The sequence below is a fragment of the Engraulis encrasicolus genome, chromosome 8, assembly GCF_034702125.1.
Source record: "Engraulis encrasicolus isolate BLACKSEA-1 chromosome 8, IST_EnEncr_1.0, whole genome shotgun sequence".
NCBI classification, from domain to species: Eukaryota; Metazoa; Chordata; class Actinopteri; order Clupeiformes; family Engraulidae; genus Engraulis; species Engraulis encrasicolus.
The window spans coordinates 5,374,063-5,391,327 of NC_085864.1; the positions used below are offsets into that span (position 1 = coordinate 5,374,063).

At 43.0% G+C, this 17,265-nt stretch overlaps 1 protein-coding gene across 2 annotated transcripts; it reads right to left on the reverse strand.

Moving 5' to 3' along the window:
- Positions 1 to 315: 315 nt before the first annotated feature.
- On the reverse strand, positions 316 to 8,245 carry tbx2b (T-box transcription factor 2b). 2 transcript variants are annotated; one of them, XM_063204865.1, is made up of 7 exons: positions 7,418 to 8,245; positions 6,211 to 6,490; positions 4,879 to 5,025; positions 3,547 to 3,623; positions 3,210 to 3,379; positions 1,661 to 2,265; positions 316 to 887 (listed from the first exon to the last, which is right to left on the reverse strand). In XM_063204865.1, exons 1-7 carry the CDS (start codon positions 7,777 to 7,779, stop codon positions 453 to 455), a joined length of 2,076 nt encoding a protein of 691 aa, XP_063060935.1. In that variant the 5' UTR covers positions 7,780 to 8,245; the 3' UTR covers positions 316 to 452. The 2 variants fall into 2 exon arrangements, with proteins under 2 accessions (XP_063060935.1, XP_063060936.1); XM_063204866.1 differs by having other exon boundaries at positions 6,223 to 6,490; positions 7,418 to 8,244.
- Positions 8,246 to 17,265: the final 9,020 nt, after the last annotated feature.

A 17,265-nucleotide genomic window follows, 5' to 3' on the forward strand; every position in this document is an offset into this window, starting at 1 on the left:
ATGTTGCACGGCTACTTTCTGCCACAGGCAATCATTTGAGGTCCACTGGACACAGCCGCCATGCTCTTACACAAACCAAAACATATCCCTCTCCACGAGCACTTGCGACTTGCTGTCTCTGTCCACCTCCTCAGAAATTGTCCAACTCCTCCTCATAATGATACCAAGGTCTTATCAAACATGCTCTACATGAAATACACATTTAGTTTGTAGATTGTCTTCGCAGCATTCCCTAAACCTGCTCAAGTTTTCTTCAAAAAACAATTATTTCTCCTACTCTGGACTGATAATATTCTTTTTTTTGGTTGTAGTGTGTTTGTTTTTTTTTGTGAGCAAAGACCATTTCGTCAATCCGTCATTATAGGTAGAGGGATATGTTCGCTCGGACCTGTTCAGACATCCCCACAGTCACGTCAGGTGACGCAGTGAAAAGTTGCACGGCTCTCTCCTGGTCACTTTGGAGAATCCCGAGTAGGTGAGGACTCCCTCTGGCTTTCTAGGCCGCTAACCAGTCTCTGGATATTCTGCAGTTCGTTTATAGATTCCTTCATGGACAACTTGGGCGAGCTGTTTCTCTGGCTGCTGCCGGTGGCTTTGTGGTTTTGCTCAGGTGCAGGACTCGACTCTCGGCTGCCAGATTTCGAGGAGTCGGACGAGGGGTTGAGGCCCGTGGGCAAACCGGTGGTCAGCAGGTTTGTGCTCTGTGGGATGGACACGGGGAGCTGGTAGGGGTTGAAGCGCAGGCGAGGCCGTGAGCTGGTGAGGAAAGGGTTCCGGGAGAGCGAGGACGCTGTACTGGTGGGTAGGGCGGAGGCAGCAGCCGCGGCTGCAGCCATGTAGGTGTAGGGGTAGGGGAAGAGGCCTCCGAAGGTTGGCATCGGAATGCCCTGGAATAAGAAACATTCAGAGAGTAATCGTCAGTAAACTGAACCCGCAACGACATGCAATAGGCCTATCCACATGCTATAGAATAAGAAAAAAGTGGATTCTAAACTATTTACACAGTAGGTAGGTTATGGTGCACATAGCCTACACCCTATCAGCAATAAAAGTTGCTGTAAGTTTCACAAAGACAATGCAGAAATAAATAGGCCTAGTAGGCCTAGGCATATAGCCATGAATTTCCAATGATTGCATTCGCATTTCTTTTTCCATGTGAATTAACAAGTGTAGGCTATTTATATTAAGTAGGCTATCACAGGCATTTCTCAGAAAATACCCCTATGCCCCAAAGGATTTATGATAACGACTCGACTAAATCAGCAAGCTTGTAAATCACACCATGGTGACATCAACCATCCTGCACAGACAAATGTTTACCAACAAAGCAACCAAGCCAGAGTAAAGTTGAAGACCCTGCACTGAACAATTGACTTTACGCACAGGAATATATATATATACCGGGTAGACCTTTGAATAAAGATATGGTAGGCCTAGGCACAGGGCTATTGCAGACCACAACTTTTCATTTCTTACCAGAAACCGTTAGGTCCTTGAGGCTATGTGCAAATGATTTATGATGAGTTAACGCTAACCATATTATTGAACGAGTGAAAGTTACTACAAGTCAGTAAAAACTATTAAGTAATACAGAGGACAATGAAACAGTGAAATTGCTTAAAAAATAAAAACAAACTATAAAAATAAAAACGAGGCCTACCTGCGAGGCGAGCATGTGCTGAGACAGGTGAAACGGGAACGGGTTTGTATTCCCAGTGGTTTGGCCAGACAGACTTCCGTTTTCCAAGCCACTTGCTCCGGAAACCGAAGCCAAGAGGTGCCCCATGCCCATAGCCGAAAAGGCCCCGGGGGCCATAGCGAGCTGTCCGGGGTGGAAAAGTAGAGGCTGTCCGGTGTTCAGTGGGTTAAAGAACTGTTGACTGTGCAGCCCGGAGAGCGCCAAGCTTTGTAAATGCCCGGCGCCAAAGTGAGAGGGGCTCTCCGTCTGAACCATCAAGGGAGAAAAGCCATCCTTGCTTCCGCCCAAGACGCCACTATCCGAGTCTTTTTTAGAGGACTCCGTGTCCTTCCTGTGCTTGCTCTCCGTTTTATCTTTTTCTAAGTTTCGGATGCTGAAGATCGAATCGTTTGATTTTTTGGCGTCTTGATAGTCGTCTTTCTTGTCCCCACTAGGCCTGTCCTTGACCCGGTCGTCACACCGAGGGCTAAATGGCGACCGAGGCTCTGGTCCAGGGCTACTGGATGCAGCTCCACGCTCGTCATGATGGTCCAGCTCCTGCTCGCTGTCACTGCAAGTTTTCTCATCTGTCAACAAACGGTAACACAAAACAGTTTGACATATAGTCGATTGTGTATAGGAGTTCCAGAGTTGGTTTAGCTGCCCAAATACAGGCCTGCCCCTCTCAACATGTCCACCACATGAAATACATTACCTGGCCAGTAAACACAAATTGCAACACTGGGCAATGTTGCAATGTTTTAAAACTCAAAGCAGCGGTTTGGATGACTGTTAAACACATTTAAAATGGTATAAATTATTTCAGTCATGATTTAACGTCAACGTGCCTTGTCGAGTCATTTCCTTCTAAATGCAACAACATACAGGACCAGGAAATATTACTTTTGACTGACACTGCAAATGTATGTTTATCTCTGAAAAAGATTTAATTATTGCATTACATTTATTTAGGACATCACATCTCAAAGTAGGCCCAATGAACGGTTTTGCTTAGCATTTTCTTTAAATATATTCTAGAGCTTATTTTAACAAAGTAAAAGTTTTTCATTTGATTTAACTTTGGTACTGATTAATATTAGATGTGATTATATCACTTTCATCTTAATGTTACATAGATGAGATACAAGTTACACACATACCTAGAAAAGTGTGTGTGTGTGTGTGTGTGTGTGTGTGTGTGTGTGTGTGTGTGTGTGTGTGTGTGTGTGTGTGTGTGTCACACTCACAGAAAGTCAGCAAGAACAGAGATACTTGTAATCTTGTAATAAAATATGGTTTGCAGTGCAAATTATACGTCATTACTTCTCTAGGTACATACATAGTTTGACTTTGTAAAATACAGGCCACTGCAATTTTCCAATGGCACTCAGCTTTTAATCTTTTTTACGCTTCAGTTCTTCGAAGTGGCATGCACTAGTTCGTAGGCCTCAGAAATGGGGCACAGAAGGCCCCATGGCCAATTACGGATTATTGGTGATAGCAGATGAGTGTATAAAATGCTCGTATTTACCTCGACTGCTTCGGCTGAACCTCAGGGGACTAGACGCGGGTCTCATGGGGGAGTGCCCACCGTCTCTCCCCGTATTGAGCTCACTGGAGGACGCGTCAGAATCGGCTCCATCGCGGTCCACTTTGCATTGGTCCTCGTATATGCGTAGTGATGGGAGGGTCAACTGTTTCCTAAACAATATAAATACATGTTTAGTCAATTGCATTTTCCTCTGTCACCGCTAAAACTTATTTTAGCAATGCAATGTTTATTTTCGCAGTTTAATAACTTTTCGCAACAGCTTGGACACCATTTTACAGAAAGGGAAAAAAGGGATGTGTGTCCACGGTAGGCCTACCTCTTCTCCCTCCTTCCATTCCCCGTGTCTCTAAATCCTTTGGCAAAAGGGTTGTTATCAATCTTCAACTGTGTTATCTGAAAGAAAAGGGGAGAAGAATATCATGAAGAAAATTAGTTTGATGATAATGATTCATTTGTCCATTACAATCCTATTGTAGACGTTGTTGCAATACAATACTGGCTGTCGTTACCACAAATGTAGCCTACTACAATCAAATGGTATTTTTCAATGTAGGCCCATTCCTTTATCAGTGGGCGTAAGTGCCACTGCCCCTAATCATTTACTTTCAGTTAAACACGCTGTCTGCTTCATTACAATGAGTGCGCAGAAGGTCTGCATTATTGATGCGCGCGTAATGATCGGGAGTTTCTTCTACAAGCCCCGAGAGGGGAGAGTTAGTTCTTTACCTTGTAATTAGCTAGCCCTGTAGGGTATTTCTTTTGCTAATCCTTAGGCTTTAAATATGCGTAAAGGACCACGTCTGTATAAGTGACTTTAGGATTCATTCAATAACTAGTATGAGTTTGGAAAGACTCCCATAGGCCTACACGTTTTGCTACAAGTGAAATAGTCCACCCATCAGGTCGTGTACAATTCTGGTGCGCATAGAAGAGGTTCGTTTTCCTCATTGCCTTCTATGGACCTCTTGAGGAATTCACCAACGGGCCAATCAGACACAGCCTTGTGGATCTCTTTGCCCCGTGCCCTGCTTTGATCGTACTTGCATACGGAGTGTGTAGCTCGCGGACTCACTCGCGAGCCTGAGTGCCTGCTAATCGATTGTGACTCTTTGCCATAAACTTTACGACACCAGCAAGCCCACCAGGCCTCTTGGACACGGATGCCAATTAAAATCGCCAGCGAGGGGAGTTTGGCGATACGGAAAGGAATTAAAATCAACCAAAAATACATTACAGTCATAACATCTTTGTGTTACTAATATTGCACTATATATCTCCCAAAGGGTTCTCTGCCAGCAAGGAATGTCAAGACTAACTGAACTGAAATTAGCTAGTGATCATATCTTGTGCTGTGTTTGAATCAGCTGAATTGAAGCAAACCTGCTGTGTGTGAGCCATTAGCAAAATCAAAACTGAACACATGATCCCATCTTGAAATCAACTGACAAATTTAAGTTCACATACACTAAGATTTTTGTAGTAGCCTATAAAACGTAGACTTGTGGTAGACTAGGTGACAATACAATGCAGTTGGGGAATCTGGTTCAGAAATATATCCCAAGAATAACCCTTTAGGCCTCAAACAATTTTATTTGAACAGTGAAAACATACGGTATAAAAGTAACAGTCACACATTAACACATCATACCTTGTCATTTTGATAGGCTGTGACAGCAATGAATTCTGTCTCTGGAAATACATATGTCCTGAAAGTACTGTAGGGCAGCTTCAGGATGTCGTTGGCTCTCACAATATGAAACCTCGGCTGGTATTTATGCATTGAATTTAAAATAGTCTGTGTGGGGAGAAAGAATGCTTTCTGTTAAAATAATTAAAGAAAAACACCCCTGCCCTGTCACAAGTACAATACTTCTGGTCAAGGAAAGACGTGCATAATGTGACCTTTCCACCCCAAATAATATCAAACACAGCAAGCCTTAATGTAGGTCGACTTATTTGTTTGCTTACTTATTTATTTATTTAATTTAAACAGGCTAACGCAATAGCTTACTGTTAGTGGCTATAGCAGAAACTGTATCTAATATCCAAGGTCACATGACTGGGTAACAAAATCCCGGATGTTAGATAGTAAGCCTAGTTCATGTGGCCTACTTAATTAAAGCAGACCGATTATATGAATGGAGCAAACATTTATGCACATCTACAAAAGTACCCTAGGTAAGGCACACCGCAGGTTCCCAGATTATTAAACCCGGCCATTGTTTCATAAAACAAACCTGCTTGACCCTGTCAGAATGCAAATAGTTGTGTCTGCATGACATGCAAATTTGCTATTTGTTTACAGTTTGTTCTCCCATCACCTCAACAACTGTAGTGCCGTTTAGGCCAGACTATGATGGGTGTTTTCCCTGGCACATGTATTATTGAGTGTCTCTCTCTATCTCTCTGTTTATGATAGCCTACATGATGCCGGAGAGGGTTTTCAGGGGCGCTGGCGGTGAAAGAGTCAGAGGCCTAGTGTAGCCGACTAACACAGGCTGCCTTTCACTGCCAACGCGTCCTATGCCCAAATGAAGATATCAAAGCAGACTAGCCAACATGACGCTCTGTCTACCGCAGCCGTTTACCTACTCCATTCTGTCTGACCTGATTTTTGTCTTTAAGGCCCACCTGATTTAGCTTCAGAGAGGTAGGCCTATCCCAAAAAGTGTGCAACATTGACGCGCAAACACTCTTGGTCGTCTTACTGTAGGCCTATGCATTAAACTTTTAAGAATAGAACATGAGCTCCATGGTATATTCTGCATAAATTAACAGCACACGCATTTAAATTCAATGCCTGTTGCCTTGGCTATTTACCCCCCAACATTTACCAGGCATTCTTCAAATTAAAATTAAATTTAACAAGTGTTTCCCTCAACCAGCATTAATTCAAATACGCTACTTACATTTCACAACTTCATTTTACCCCCAAAATATAGTATTTTACGCATGCAAAATAAAAAGAGTTTTATCGTACATTGCTACTTACAAATCCATGCTTGTCCGATATATTGTTGGTTAGCTTGAGTTTATGGAAAGCAACCGGCTTGGCCATCCACTGTTCTCCAGTGGCTGGGCTGTCCGGGTGTATGTACATTCGTTTGGGCATCTCTGGGTCGGCCTTCCCCGCAACCATCCAGCGAGAATTGTGAAACTTGTAGCGGCAGTCGTCAGCAGCGACTATATCCAATAGCAGTATATATTTGGCTTTCTTATCGAGACCATTTATTCGGACTTTGAAAGGTGGGAACATCCTCCTGTGAATTTCCAAACACACACACACACACACACACACACACACACACAGACACAGACCGTATTAATGTATGGACACAACTGCATTGAGGCCTACTTTTTTCAAAATTCCCAAAAATATCACAACCTCTTTATGGTGGGCCATGGAAATGTGAAAATTGGCATTATGCACTGGCTGTCTCTTTTTCAGGTAAGCCTAGTTCACATGTATGCCACTTGAATGAAAGTTACTGCTGTATGTCAGCAGCGACTCACGCTAAAATCAGTCAACGACAAAAAAGAAGGGGGAAAAACTGCGTTCAGGGGACAATTGTGAGGTAAATTTATAGGACCATGCCCTACATCATTATTCTGTCACTGACAGTCTGTTTACAAAAAAAAATACAGGCGCCTAGCCTCCATTGCCGAATGCAGTTAGAGCTGAAGTGTACTTTTACCTTCTCCAAGCGAATTCCCGGAGAAGCTTTTAAAATGAGTTACGCATCCAAAAAAAGACTAGGCCTATAATATATTATCAAATGTACGATTGTTATTAGATGATGTCAGTTTTATTTTCCTCCAGATTTCTGATAGAAAAAGTATGCAGATATCAAATAGCCCACGGATCGTCTAAAAGACAAGGCATGGTCATGAAATTAAACTTAAAATGATTGTTTTGTTGTTCGATGCTTTAGGCCTAATGTTTTTCTTAGTTACATTTAATTATCTTTAATTAAGATTGGTGCCGTGTGTTGACTTAATATCTGTATGTTCTAGGTGTCATAGCCTATCTTAAAATATCGCTGGTCTTGTCAGAAGACTACTTAATATTATTTTAAAAGGGTAGCGATTTAGTAGGCCTAAGTGTAAAAGTATATTTACGACATAAAAAGGAATGCAGTCATAACAAAAGCTGGGGCGTTATGTCAGCAATCCGGACGCTTCCTTACCTGCCAGATTTCGTAATAACCATTTCGGTTCCGAGTTTATGGAACTGGTCCCACAGATCTTTGGCCTCCAATGTCACTTTCGGGTCGTCCTCGACTTCTTCCTCCGGCTCCAAGCTCTTGAGGCTACGGAGATGAGCTGCCTGGTGGTGGTGACTCAGAGCCGGATGAAGACCTGCCTCTGCCGCTCCGGCAAGGGTATGATCCGGAATGGGCTTGGTGAGTGCCCCGGGAGGGAGCGTTAGAGCGGGGAAGAAGGAGGGCTGAGCGGCCGCTAGGAAGGCTGACATGGGGAAGTCAGTTGGCCGATGAGCGTGGAAGGGGTGATAAGCCATGGCAGTCCCTGTGAAAACTGGATCTCTCATCGGTGCATCCAACAATCGAAGTGAAATCTTGACAGAGCTTGGTATTTAGGTTCCACAAACCAGTGCGTATCCAGAGATAAATACTTTTTGGAGTGCCTGCGAATATGTGGTACAACCTTGGAAAAATAAACTACGATGCAAAGGAGGATCTCAACACGACAGCTTCGCAGAGAGAGGGTGCAAAAAAGGCGAGCTTGGTGGGAAGTACCACTTAAACTCCCGGAGCGAATGATTCCACGAAGTCCTGCAATAATATCAGTCCAAGTGAGCGCAACGACGCTTTGGACGCTGGTTTCGGGCTCCCCTGCTCACCAACAGTGACGTTCAGAAAAAGAAGATTACTCTTTCGATGCGGATGTCCATCCAAGCGCGATCATTCTAGCCAGACGCGGAGTTGAAATGGTTAGGTCTTACTCTGTCCACTGTGGAACTGTGAGTATCTCGCGTGTCCTTCCTGCTCCGATCCCAACACTAATGAACCAAGCCCCCTTGATTGCTGATTTTACGCTTTCTGGACCAATTGTGGGCCTCTATAGGCGTGGTTTTGACAGCTTCGGCCAGACTCGAGAAGAGGGGGTGGACAAGAAGGTGTCGGAAGCATTAGCAGTAAGAAAACATGTCAACAGAATAAAATATTAACCAATGACAGAAAAGATCGGGAAATCCCACCCCCATCTCCAAGCCAAGCACCGGGTCAGCCCTCAATTCTAAGCCGGTGGAGACAGCACCTCGGTCGGCTTGCGCTTTATAATTACGATGAGGTCCTGCTCACCTTGTTCAGGGGCACCAAATCGGCGCACTCATACACTGTCAAATCGCGAGCTTTTCTATTCATTTTGCTGTATTTTATCAGTGGTATATTTGGGGGGAAATGTGAAATTAGCCTTAAGTAACCGAACGCACGGAGCATTAACAAAGCTATTGCAACGACAGTAAATAAATAATCAAAACTAGCAGTGAGTGTTCTTACAGATCTATTTCCAGAAATGTATTTTTGTATGAGTTTTGACCTCCCAACAGCCAATAATAATTTGCATTCGCCAATAGGATGTCTGGTTGGCCAAGATCGCACGGTTGGAGATTTATTAACTTATGAATGGCTGATTTCGCGGAAGGGGAGCGCGAGGGGCGTAAGATCGGTGTAGGACAATATTGAACATTTTTATCCCAACAATGACCGTTTCCGCGACTGGCCACAGTCTTGCGAGCGACTTGATGGGAAGGACAGCGGCAAATCAAACCGGACATTGCCACTTTAAAGGCTGCCCCGGGCCATTCGAAACCGCGCACAGCCAGATGCCGCATTCAAGCAAGAGGATAAACTGACCGAAAAAATCTTAAGTCTAAAATCAAACGAGAAGACATGGTGAGTGAGTCTATACTCTGCATGCAAACTTATTCACCATTTGATTATTTTCTGGCGATGTTTGATTCCATGTTTCCATGCAGTACTATGCGAGATGAAATTCGTGTTATGAAGAACAAAACACAGCCAGTCTACTTACTCTTATAAAAAGAATAGTGCGCAGACCTCACGCATGGGCAATTAAGCTATGTTATTAATTCAGTATTATCGTGTCTCCAGACAAACTGTGAAATTGATGATTAAAAGGCAAAGCACGGAAGGGTCATGGATCATCGGGGGCTAAAGGATTGACATAATATGCATAACTGCACCTTACTGGGGGGTGAGGTAAATTGCGTGCGTGTGTCAAACCACATTGCGAAGTCTTCACCATCTTAACCTGGTGCGGTTCCGGGTTTGTTGTGTGCGCCTTTAAGAAACCCTTCGGTGGACCCTTGATTAACTTGGATCCAGTTTGTTAAAGAGCCGCTTGGCGCCAGTCGGCTGCCGTACCACAATAAGAACCGTCTCTTGTCACTTCATATTTACCCTGCAATCCTCCAACAGTGCACTCCAATCCCAAACCCATTCACGCAAAACCGACGGCTTATAGCCGAGACTTTGGGCTACAAATTCCCTTACGCTGACTTTGCACTCAGCTTTTAAAAACTACGAAATGTGAAGAATAAATCTAATTACTTCGAACAAAGTGAGCTTTGTGTTGTTTGTTCAAAGAAGTTGTGCAGAATATGAGCATGGAATGCGAGAATGGGGTTACTTATCACAACAGAAGAAAGAAAACACGCACTGTAAAATAATCAACACATTTGGACCAAACTTTCAGATAGATTACCACCTTTTTAAAATGCAATTAGAATTTCGTTGGTTATTTTTAATCACTTTATGATTTATGCTCGTCGTATGCCAACACTCAACACAACATTCAGGTAAACACTTGACTGCATTTCATCTGAAGAAACATCTGCATACACTCCAATTGTTATCATGTGTCGATGAAAAACAGTGCTGGAAGGTCCATGATCAGATTTCTGTCTGAAAATGTCTTACCATGGCGACTTGATTTGTTGATTTGTTATTTAGATTTCCACTGCCCCGAGGTGTGCTTAATAATGCCAGTAAATGACCAGCAGTCAAACACAAAGGATGTTTGACACTTGTTGCTTGACGCACACCTTGGAGACATATTAGTACGCATGGAAACACTGGTAGGAATAAATCAACAGACACAGGGGCACAGACATGTTAACTTCCTATAGCCTACATTTCTCCAGACAGGCCTACCTGATGTTTGGATAATCCACTTGCAGCCTAAACATCACAACAAACAAGTTTATGAAATCTCATTTCGTGGAACTGGTTTGTAAAGCATATGGAAACAAAACAAAAAAAGGAAACCGCAGACCTTGACCTATATTTTCCTCAGAATGATTGATGAAGAAAAAATATTTCTACTCAACCAAAGATTAAGCCATCAGAGGAGAATGGCAAATAGGCCTATGCTTATCATTTGATGTGAACTAATCATGACCGCAGTTTTAATACAATTTTACACAGAAGTGTACACGCATTAAAATACAAACGTTTAATTTTGTTCACTACGCATGCATCCAAATAGTTTTAAAATACAGAATATATTTGTCTTAAAGTAGCCAGCGTAGCCTATCCTTATGTAACAAATTGCTAAGTAAAACATTTATCAGAAAGCTATGATCTTTAAGATGGCATGCTATATCCAAAAATTGCGCCCAGGGCAGGACTGTGTTTTTTGTGTGGTTTTAAACAATAGTTTTGCTCCAAGTTTATCAAGTATTAACTTAGTGGGGACACATGAGTTGTAGACATTTCTTGAACCGTTATGAATTTACCTGATCCTGTTCAGAGCAAAAGAAGAAACATATACCTTCAGTGTTAGTGATATGCTGGGGCTTTGAGTTTGACAAGAGGCTTTTGAATGGGAATAGATGAACAACAGATGAGAATGGTAATGGTTTTCAGTGTTTATACTTAAGGAACTAATCACGTCAACATAGTTCCTGCAATTACGCTTAATTTATTTTTTCTTCGCTTCCTACTTGTACACAGTCAAACCGACAAGAATGTAATCAAGTGTTGTGGTATTATCACAGATGACTTCAAAGCCATTGGTGCTGGAAAGTTTTTTTGTGCAGCCCTCGCTGCTACTGTTCTGGGCACAGCTTCTCCAAAGAGAGAGGACACAAAAGACATCTCCTGTTCCCAGTGCATTTTTAACAAGTGCCTAATGCAGAAAGACACACGTCCCGCTTACTGTATCTCCTCGGTGTTACTTACACCGAAAATCTCTTGTTTTTGCCCACTTTTCTGACAGTGCAGACGACTAGAAGAAGACTGTGCAACTTCCACATGTGTCTGTGACACGGAATATGCCCGCTACACTGCCATTAGACCTTTGCGTCCTTGAAATTTCTGCTGAGGAAAAATCCTCTAATTGTATTATATTTTTTGGACGCCAAGGAAATGAATATGTCGCGCTATGAAGATAGTTTGGAGCCCTGTCAATACTCTGCACATATGATACGGAATAAGAGGACGCCGTGAGGCGCATTGGTCATTACATGACTATTGTTCTTTTTTCTACTTTAACATCGTTGCTCCTTCTTTTCATCTTTTCATCATCTCGACCCATCTCTCTGCATCATCTCTCCTGCTATATTTAGCCAGTAGACTGAGGCCTTGGCGCCAGACCGTTTAAGACCTGTCAAAGTCCCTCATATTTCCCCTTGTCACATGTATACCCAGCGCCTCCGCTAGCTACCAGCCCCCCTCTCTCCCTCCTTCCTCCCCCCTCCTTCACCTTCTTCTCTCTCCCCATCTTTCTTTCATTCTGGATTTGTTCATTCGCTCACGCCCCGTTAACGTCTCTCTCTTTTTTTGCAAAGGTCTTAATTCTCATTAAAAGATTGCATTTCATGTAGTTTGTGAACGCATATAATTTGCTCTTCTCCAAGCCCCACTTTGTCTCACTGACCCGAGTCAGCGGGGCTACCGGTGCCCTGTCCCATCCGCTTGCTCCAATTGCGCCTGATTGGTGAAAAAAATAACAACTCTCTCGTCGGCAAGCAAGCAGGCAAGCAAGCTCTAAAGTCTAAAACATGGCTCTGACTCTGCGCCAGCTAACCATTTTCGTGCGCTTCAAAGACTCCGTTAATGACAGTTGCGCACAAATGCGTGGGTCCAAACTTTCCAGATGCTTTCTTCACACCCGTAGAATGCAGGCAACGAGTGTAGCCCGTGCGTAAAGAATATAAAATGAATTAAAGCACACACAAAAGTTTTGCGCAAAAGCACATCTATCCATCTACACTAATACAGTCATTGAATTTAAGCTATATTTCAGAAATCAAACGTGTAAGCACCTATAGGCCTACTTGAATAATTTATTAACTAGTTGCATAAACCAATAAACCATGCAGCCATATAAACCGCAATGAGGAGTGGATAGGGGCCATGGTTTACCTTTGTTATGCCAAAGTTGGACTGCAGATGTCAGAACTCAGGACGCATTCTGAGGTGATGCGGTCTGGGTATCACATTTTAGGGAAACTCAGGCCTGTAAATGATCGTGGATAAATAAGACACACTGGCTGTCATGTGCCCCCTGTTAGCAAAAGATTGGATTAAAAAACAAAGGATGCATGCTCATAGTCATTTAAAAATGCGAGGTGAGCAGGTTACAAGTCAGAGAGGTGGCTGTCCCACTGTTCACCTTTGGCAGGTAACAGGTGGGGGCGCTAATTTACCTTAGGGAATAGAGGAACGTGCAGACGCTCAGAGAAGGACACATTACCAGCTCCACACCTTATCTGGTTAGCTGCGGTCTATAATGGTTGAAGACCTTAGCGCTTGTAAAAAAAAAAAAAAAAAAGCTGAGCTATCCGCAGCAGAGTAAACATCAACAATGTATAGAGACAATTTCATTTTGAAGGCCACGTCATCTCATAATTATATTGACCTGTCTTTGTTGGCATGGAGCAACCCAAACAAGAACAGGACGGGGTTTGATGTCACCAAATTATCCAGTTTCACTTGTCACACATTGACAAGTTATATATGGCACGACGATAAGTTGCCGGAGCGCGACTGTCTGTGATAACATAGCCTAAATAAACTGCTCTTCAAAAGCCGAATGGGTTTATGCAAAGCAAACACTGTTCTGGAGGTCCACGGAAAGGAAATGTAGCGGTGTGTACAAAACAAACACAATATATCAGAGTAGCCTTTCATCCACAGGCAACCTGAATGCGCAAATTACTTATCTAATCTAAATGCAAGCCACCACCGCTAGGGACAAAGCGCTTGGCCGTCCAGTTCGCCTCCTCGGGGCTCTGTTGATCCGGAGGCCTTTCCGTGCGGTGCTCAGTGATGCAGCAGGTGGGTTTGTTTTTGTCCAGTGACACTAGACATGACCCGGGCAAACTCCACCTTCCTCCTCGCTATACCCCCGGGGCTTTGCGCCAGTGCTCAACCGGGGAAGCCTGTTGGCTCCAGGCAATATGACTTGAATTCACAACTTTCCCTCCAACCGATTTTGGAAGTAGGCTAGACCTGCTGTAAATTAAGGAAGTATAGCCTAAATTAGGTGGTGTTTCAAACACTAACAAGTAGGCTACATGTTGACCGGCAAAAAATGTAATAGGTCTGCCTCTTGTGAAGGGATAATAGCAGCCTTATAAGTAGCCTATAGGCTTAAGTAAGCAAGTAGGCCTATATCTAAATAAATAAAACTATTCTGGCATGACATTCAGAAGTAAAGATGTAATTAGGCGTGATGGCCTTACTTTCTTGCAGTGGGCTGGAGAGGGAAATACTCCATCTGCATTACAAATTATATGCAAATTCAAGCACGACTAATTTACCCTTTTTTGTCAATAACAATCTGCAAACAGTTAAAAGTCCAAACTGCATAACAAAGTTACTTCAACTTTAATCTACCTTCTTACACTGTGGCGAAATCTTATATCACTGCGTCGGTCTAGTGAAATTAAATGGACAGTTTTTGATAACCCTACATTGATAGGCTTACAAGGAAACACACAAAATATCCTAGGCCTAGGGCTTGTAGGTTTAATGAAAATGTAGGCTAGGCCATGCCTTTTTTCATTTTACAATGGAGATATAACATAGCCTACTATTTAATGTCTTCAATATTTTAACTCACTTCTCTAATTATGAATTATGTTCCTTACACTAACCCACTTTGTGGGCTCCCGTTGGGTAGGCCTACTAATGAACGGGGAAACAGTGGGAAATCAGTTGGTTACTTTCAGTTCAAAGATACGCTTGTATGCAAATCTAAGTGGTTAATCGATATACTTTCAGTTAATGGTAGTCTTTTATCTTCGTATAGGTGTGAAACGAAGTTCTGTTAATGAACCCGTGTTAGTTTTGCGCGAAGGCAACCGATGCCATCAGTTCTCATCCACACAAAGCTTTTGCTGATGAGCGTGCAGCAGCCACCCACAGGTGCGCGCGCTCTGCAGCAAGATTTGAGTTGATCTAATCGAGTCTATTCATGGGCTAATTGACATGCTGCTAGCCACAAATGTAAGGCACACTTAAAGCACACATCGACCTTGATGTAGATAGCGAGGTGATGCGATGTAAATACTGTGAAAAGACTGACATTAAGTTAGTCAACCCGATAGGAGCTCATTACCATAATTTTACAAATAACCCACTTCACTTCAAAAAGGCAACAAATAGGCTTGTGTTTGACAATGTATATTTACTGATAGATTTAAAGTAACATTAGGCTACATGTTTGTTTATAATATGGGATTTTTGAGGGTTTTTTTTTTTAACTTTTCTCTGTTGTCTTCAAGGGATATCTTTGTGTCACGTGATCCAATATATCAAACCCATCAATTAGGCAAAAGTGTATAGCCTATTGGCGTGGCCTAGCCTATAGGCCTACGCGTCTTATATCGGTTTTCAAATAAGTTAGAGTTTCCTTTAACATATGGTCAATTCAGAGTGACCACAAAAGGTCTAAAACCGATACTTTTTTTGAAGGTAATATGATATTAACAAATTCTTGTAGGCGACAGTGTGTGTTTGGCTATTCATCTTTATCACTGATTTAAGCTATCAGTAGGCTTAATTTAGCTATTTAGGCCTGCTGTAGGCCTAAATATTATCTGGCAAATTCCGCATCCTTAGAAAAAGAAAAACAAGTAGCCCAGCTTAGGCCTAGGCTACTCACTTGTCTGCGTCCAGTGTCTCAACACTGCCAGACTTTGCTCATGTCTATTTTACCGTGTCGACCTGATGAGTGTGATCCAAAGTTCACCGCACAATCCAGGCGACTGGAACAGTGAATTTTATTATAAGTGACGTGATGTGAAAATTATACGAGCTAAAACGTTTTTAAACGTTGATTTAATTTACAACACACTGTTTCCGCACCATCATCACATGGCATCATTTAATTATGAAAAAAACCTTTCCACAAATAACATTCTAGCACCATGTGCAAAAAACGACTATGTTGGAGGGCAGCCTAGCAGGGTTGCAGATTCATTTTTAATGCAAGTTGTTTGCGCGCCCACGCCCCCCTCCCCAATTTACGCACGGCATTAAATAACAGGAAAATAACAGCGTTTTTTCAAGCAATACACTAACTTTTAAAATGTAATTCTAATTTAAATTCGCACATTTAACAAACCACGTGTGGAAAAAGCAAAGCGGAGTGCTAATCAAGTGCGACCTTGGTACCCTACAAAACAAAGCAGCCTAATGAATAGAAATCATGTCCCTGCGACGGACTTTATAAACACTTTCCAGCAAATGAATGCCACTAGGCCTATCATCCTTTGTAAAATGAAAATGACCTACTATACGTGAGCTCAGAGGAGGCCCTGTGCTTTTCTTACTCCCTTCTCCTCCATTGACGAGAATACAAATGAACCTTAACCTGGGGAAAAAAAACAAAGTTCAAGCAATCTTCCGCTGCCTGTCTGTGTTGGAGAGGACCTCGAACAAGGGAAGGCGGACATTGGCATGCACCTCGCGCGCCTCGGCCTGTGCAACTGCATTGAGACAGCTGGCTATGGGATGCGTAGGTTGTTGCCAGTGCTGCTCTTTTTAAACTTAATCAGATTAAGAGGTTGTGCATTGTGTATCTTGAGCAAACTTAAAGCAAAGGCACCAGCACTAAACTCGAAACATCATTGGAAATACAGCTCAAGAAGTGCTCGAATTGAGTTATAAGGGGAAAGGATGGCACTTTATCTCTCCCATTTCCTTTGCAAACTTCATTATCGCGTCACCTAAAGAGGCTGAATGAAAAGAACACAAGGGCAGTTATGAAAATGTCCTTCAGTTAGTGGTGTCTTGTTTTGGTACACTGTTTTATGCTGGGCAGGCCGTGGCAGAGAGCAGGAAGAAGACACACTGCTGCGTCCACCACTGCAGACTAAACTCCTATCTCTCCTTGCTTGATATTTTTAGGCTGCAAGCTCCAGAGATGTGACATGCCTGACCCTCCCCAGGACAAGGAGACCCCGTGCAGGTATATCATTGTTCTCCTCTCTCTCTTGCTCCCTGCCCGTCTATCCACCAAGTCTTTGTGTGTGTGTGTGTGTGCGTGCGTGCGTGCGTGCGTGCGTTGTTTTTGCGGGAGGGGCTCATTTGTGCAGACCAGCAGGGGGGTGTATGGGCGATGGGCAGAGGCGGGCGGGTTAAAATGAGCAGGGCACCCCACCCATGGGTGCACCCCCCGGACAAGGCCCTATGTAGATGATAGGCCAGATAGGACATTTGCAATTCAAAATGTGTAGCACACATCTTAGAGAGGCCTACAACCCTGTGTACACACACACACACACACACACACACACACACACACACACACACACACACACACACACACACACACACACACACACACACACACAAAGTGAAACGCAACTCAGTGTGCCATGTTGCAAATTATTACAGTCCTTCTTTAGGATGATTTTTTTTTTCTTCCTCCAAGTCCAAGTCACTTATGCAAAATGCAAAAAGCACTGTTTCATTTGAACCCCACAGGAAACCATGTATAAAAAAGAGGGAGCGAGAGAGAGGGAGCAGCCCATCTAAGG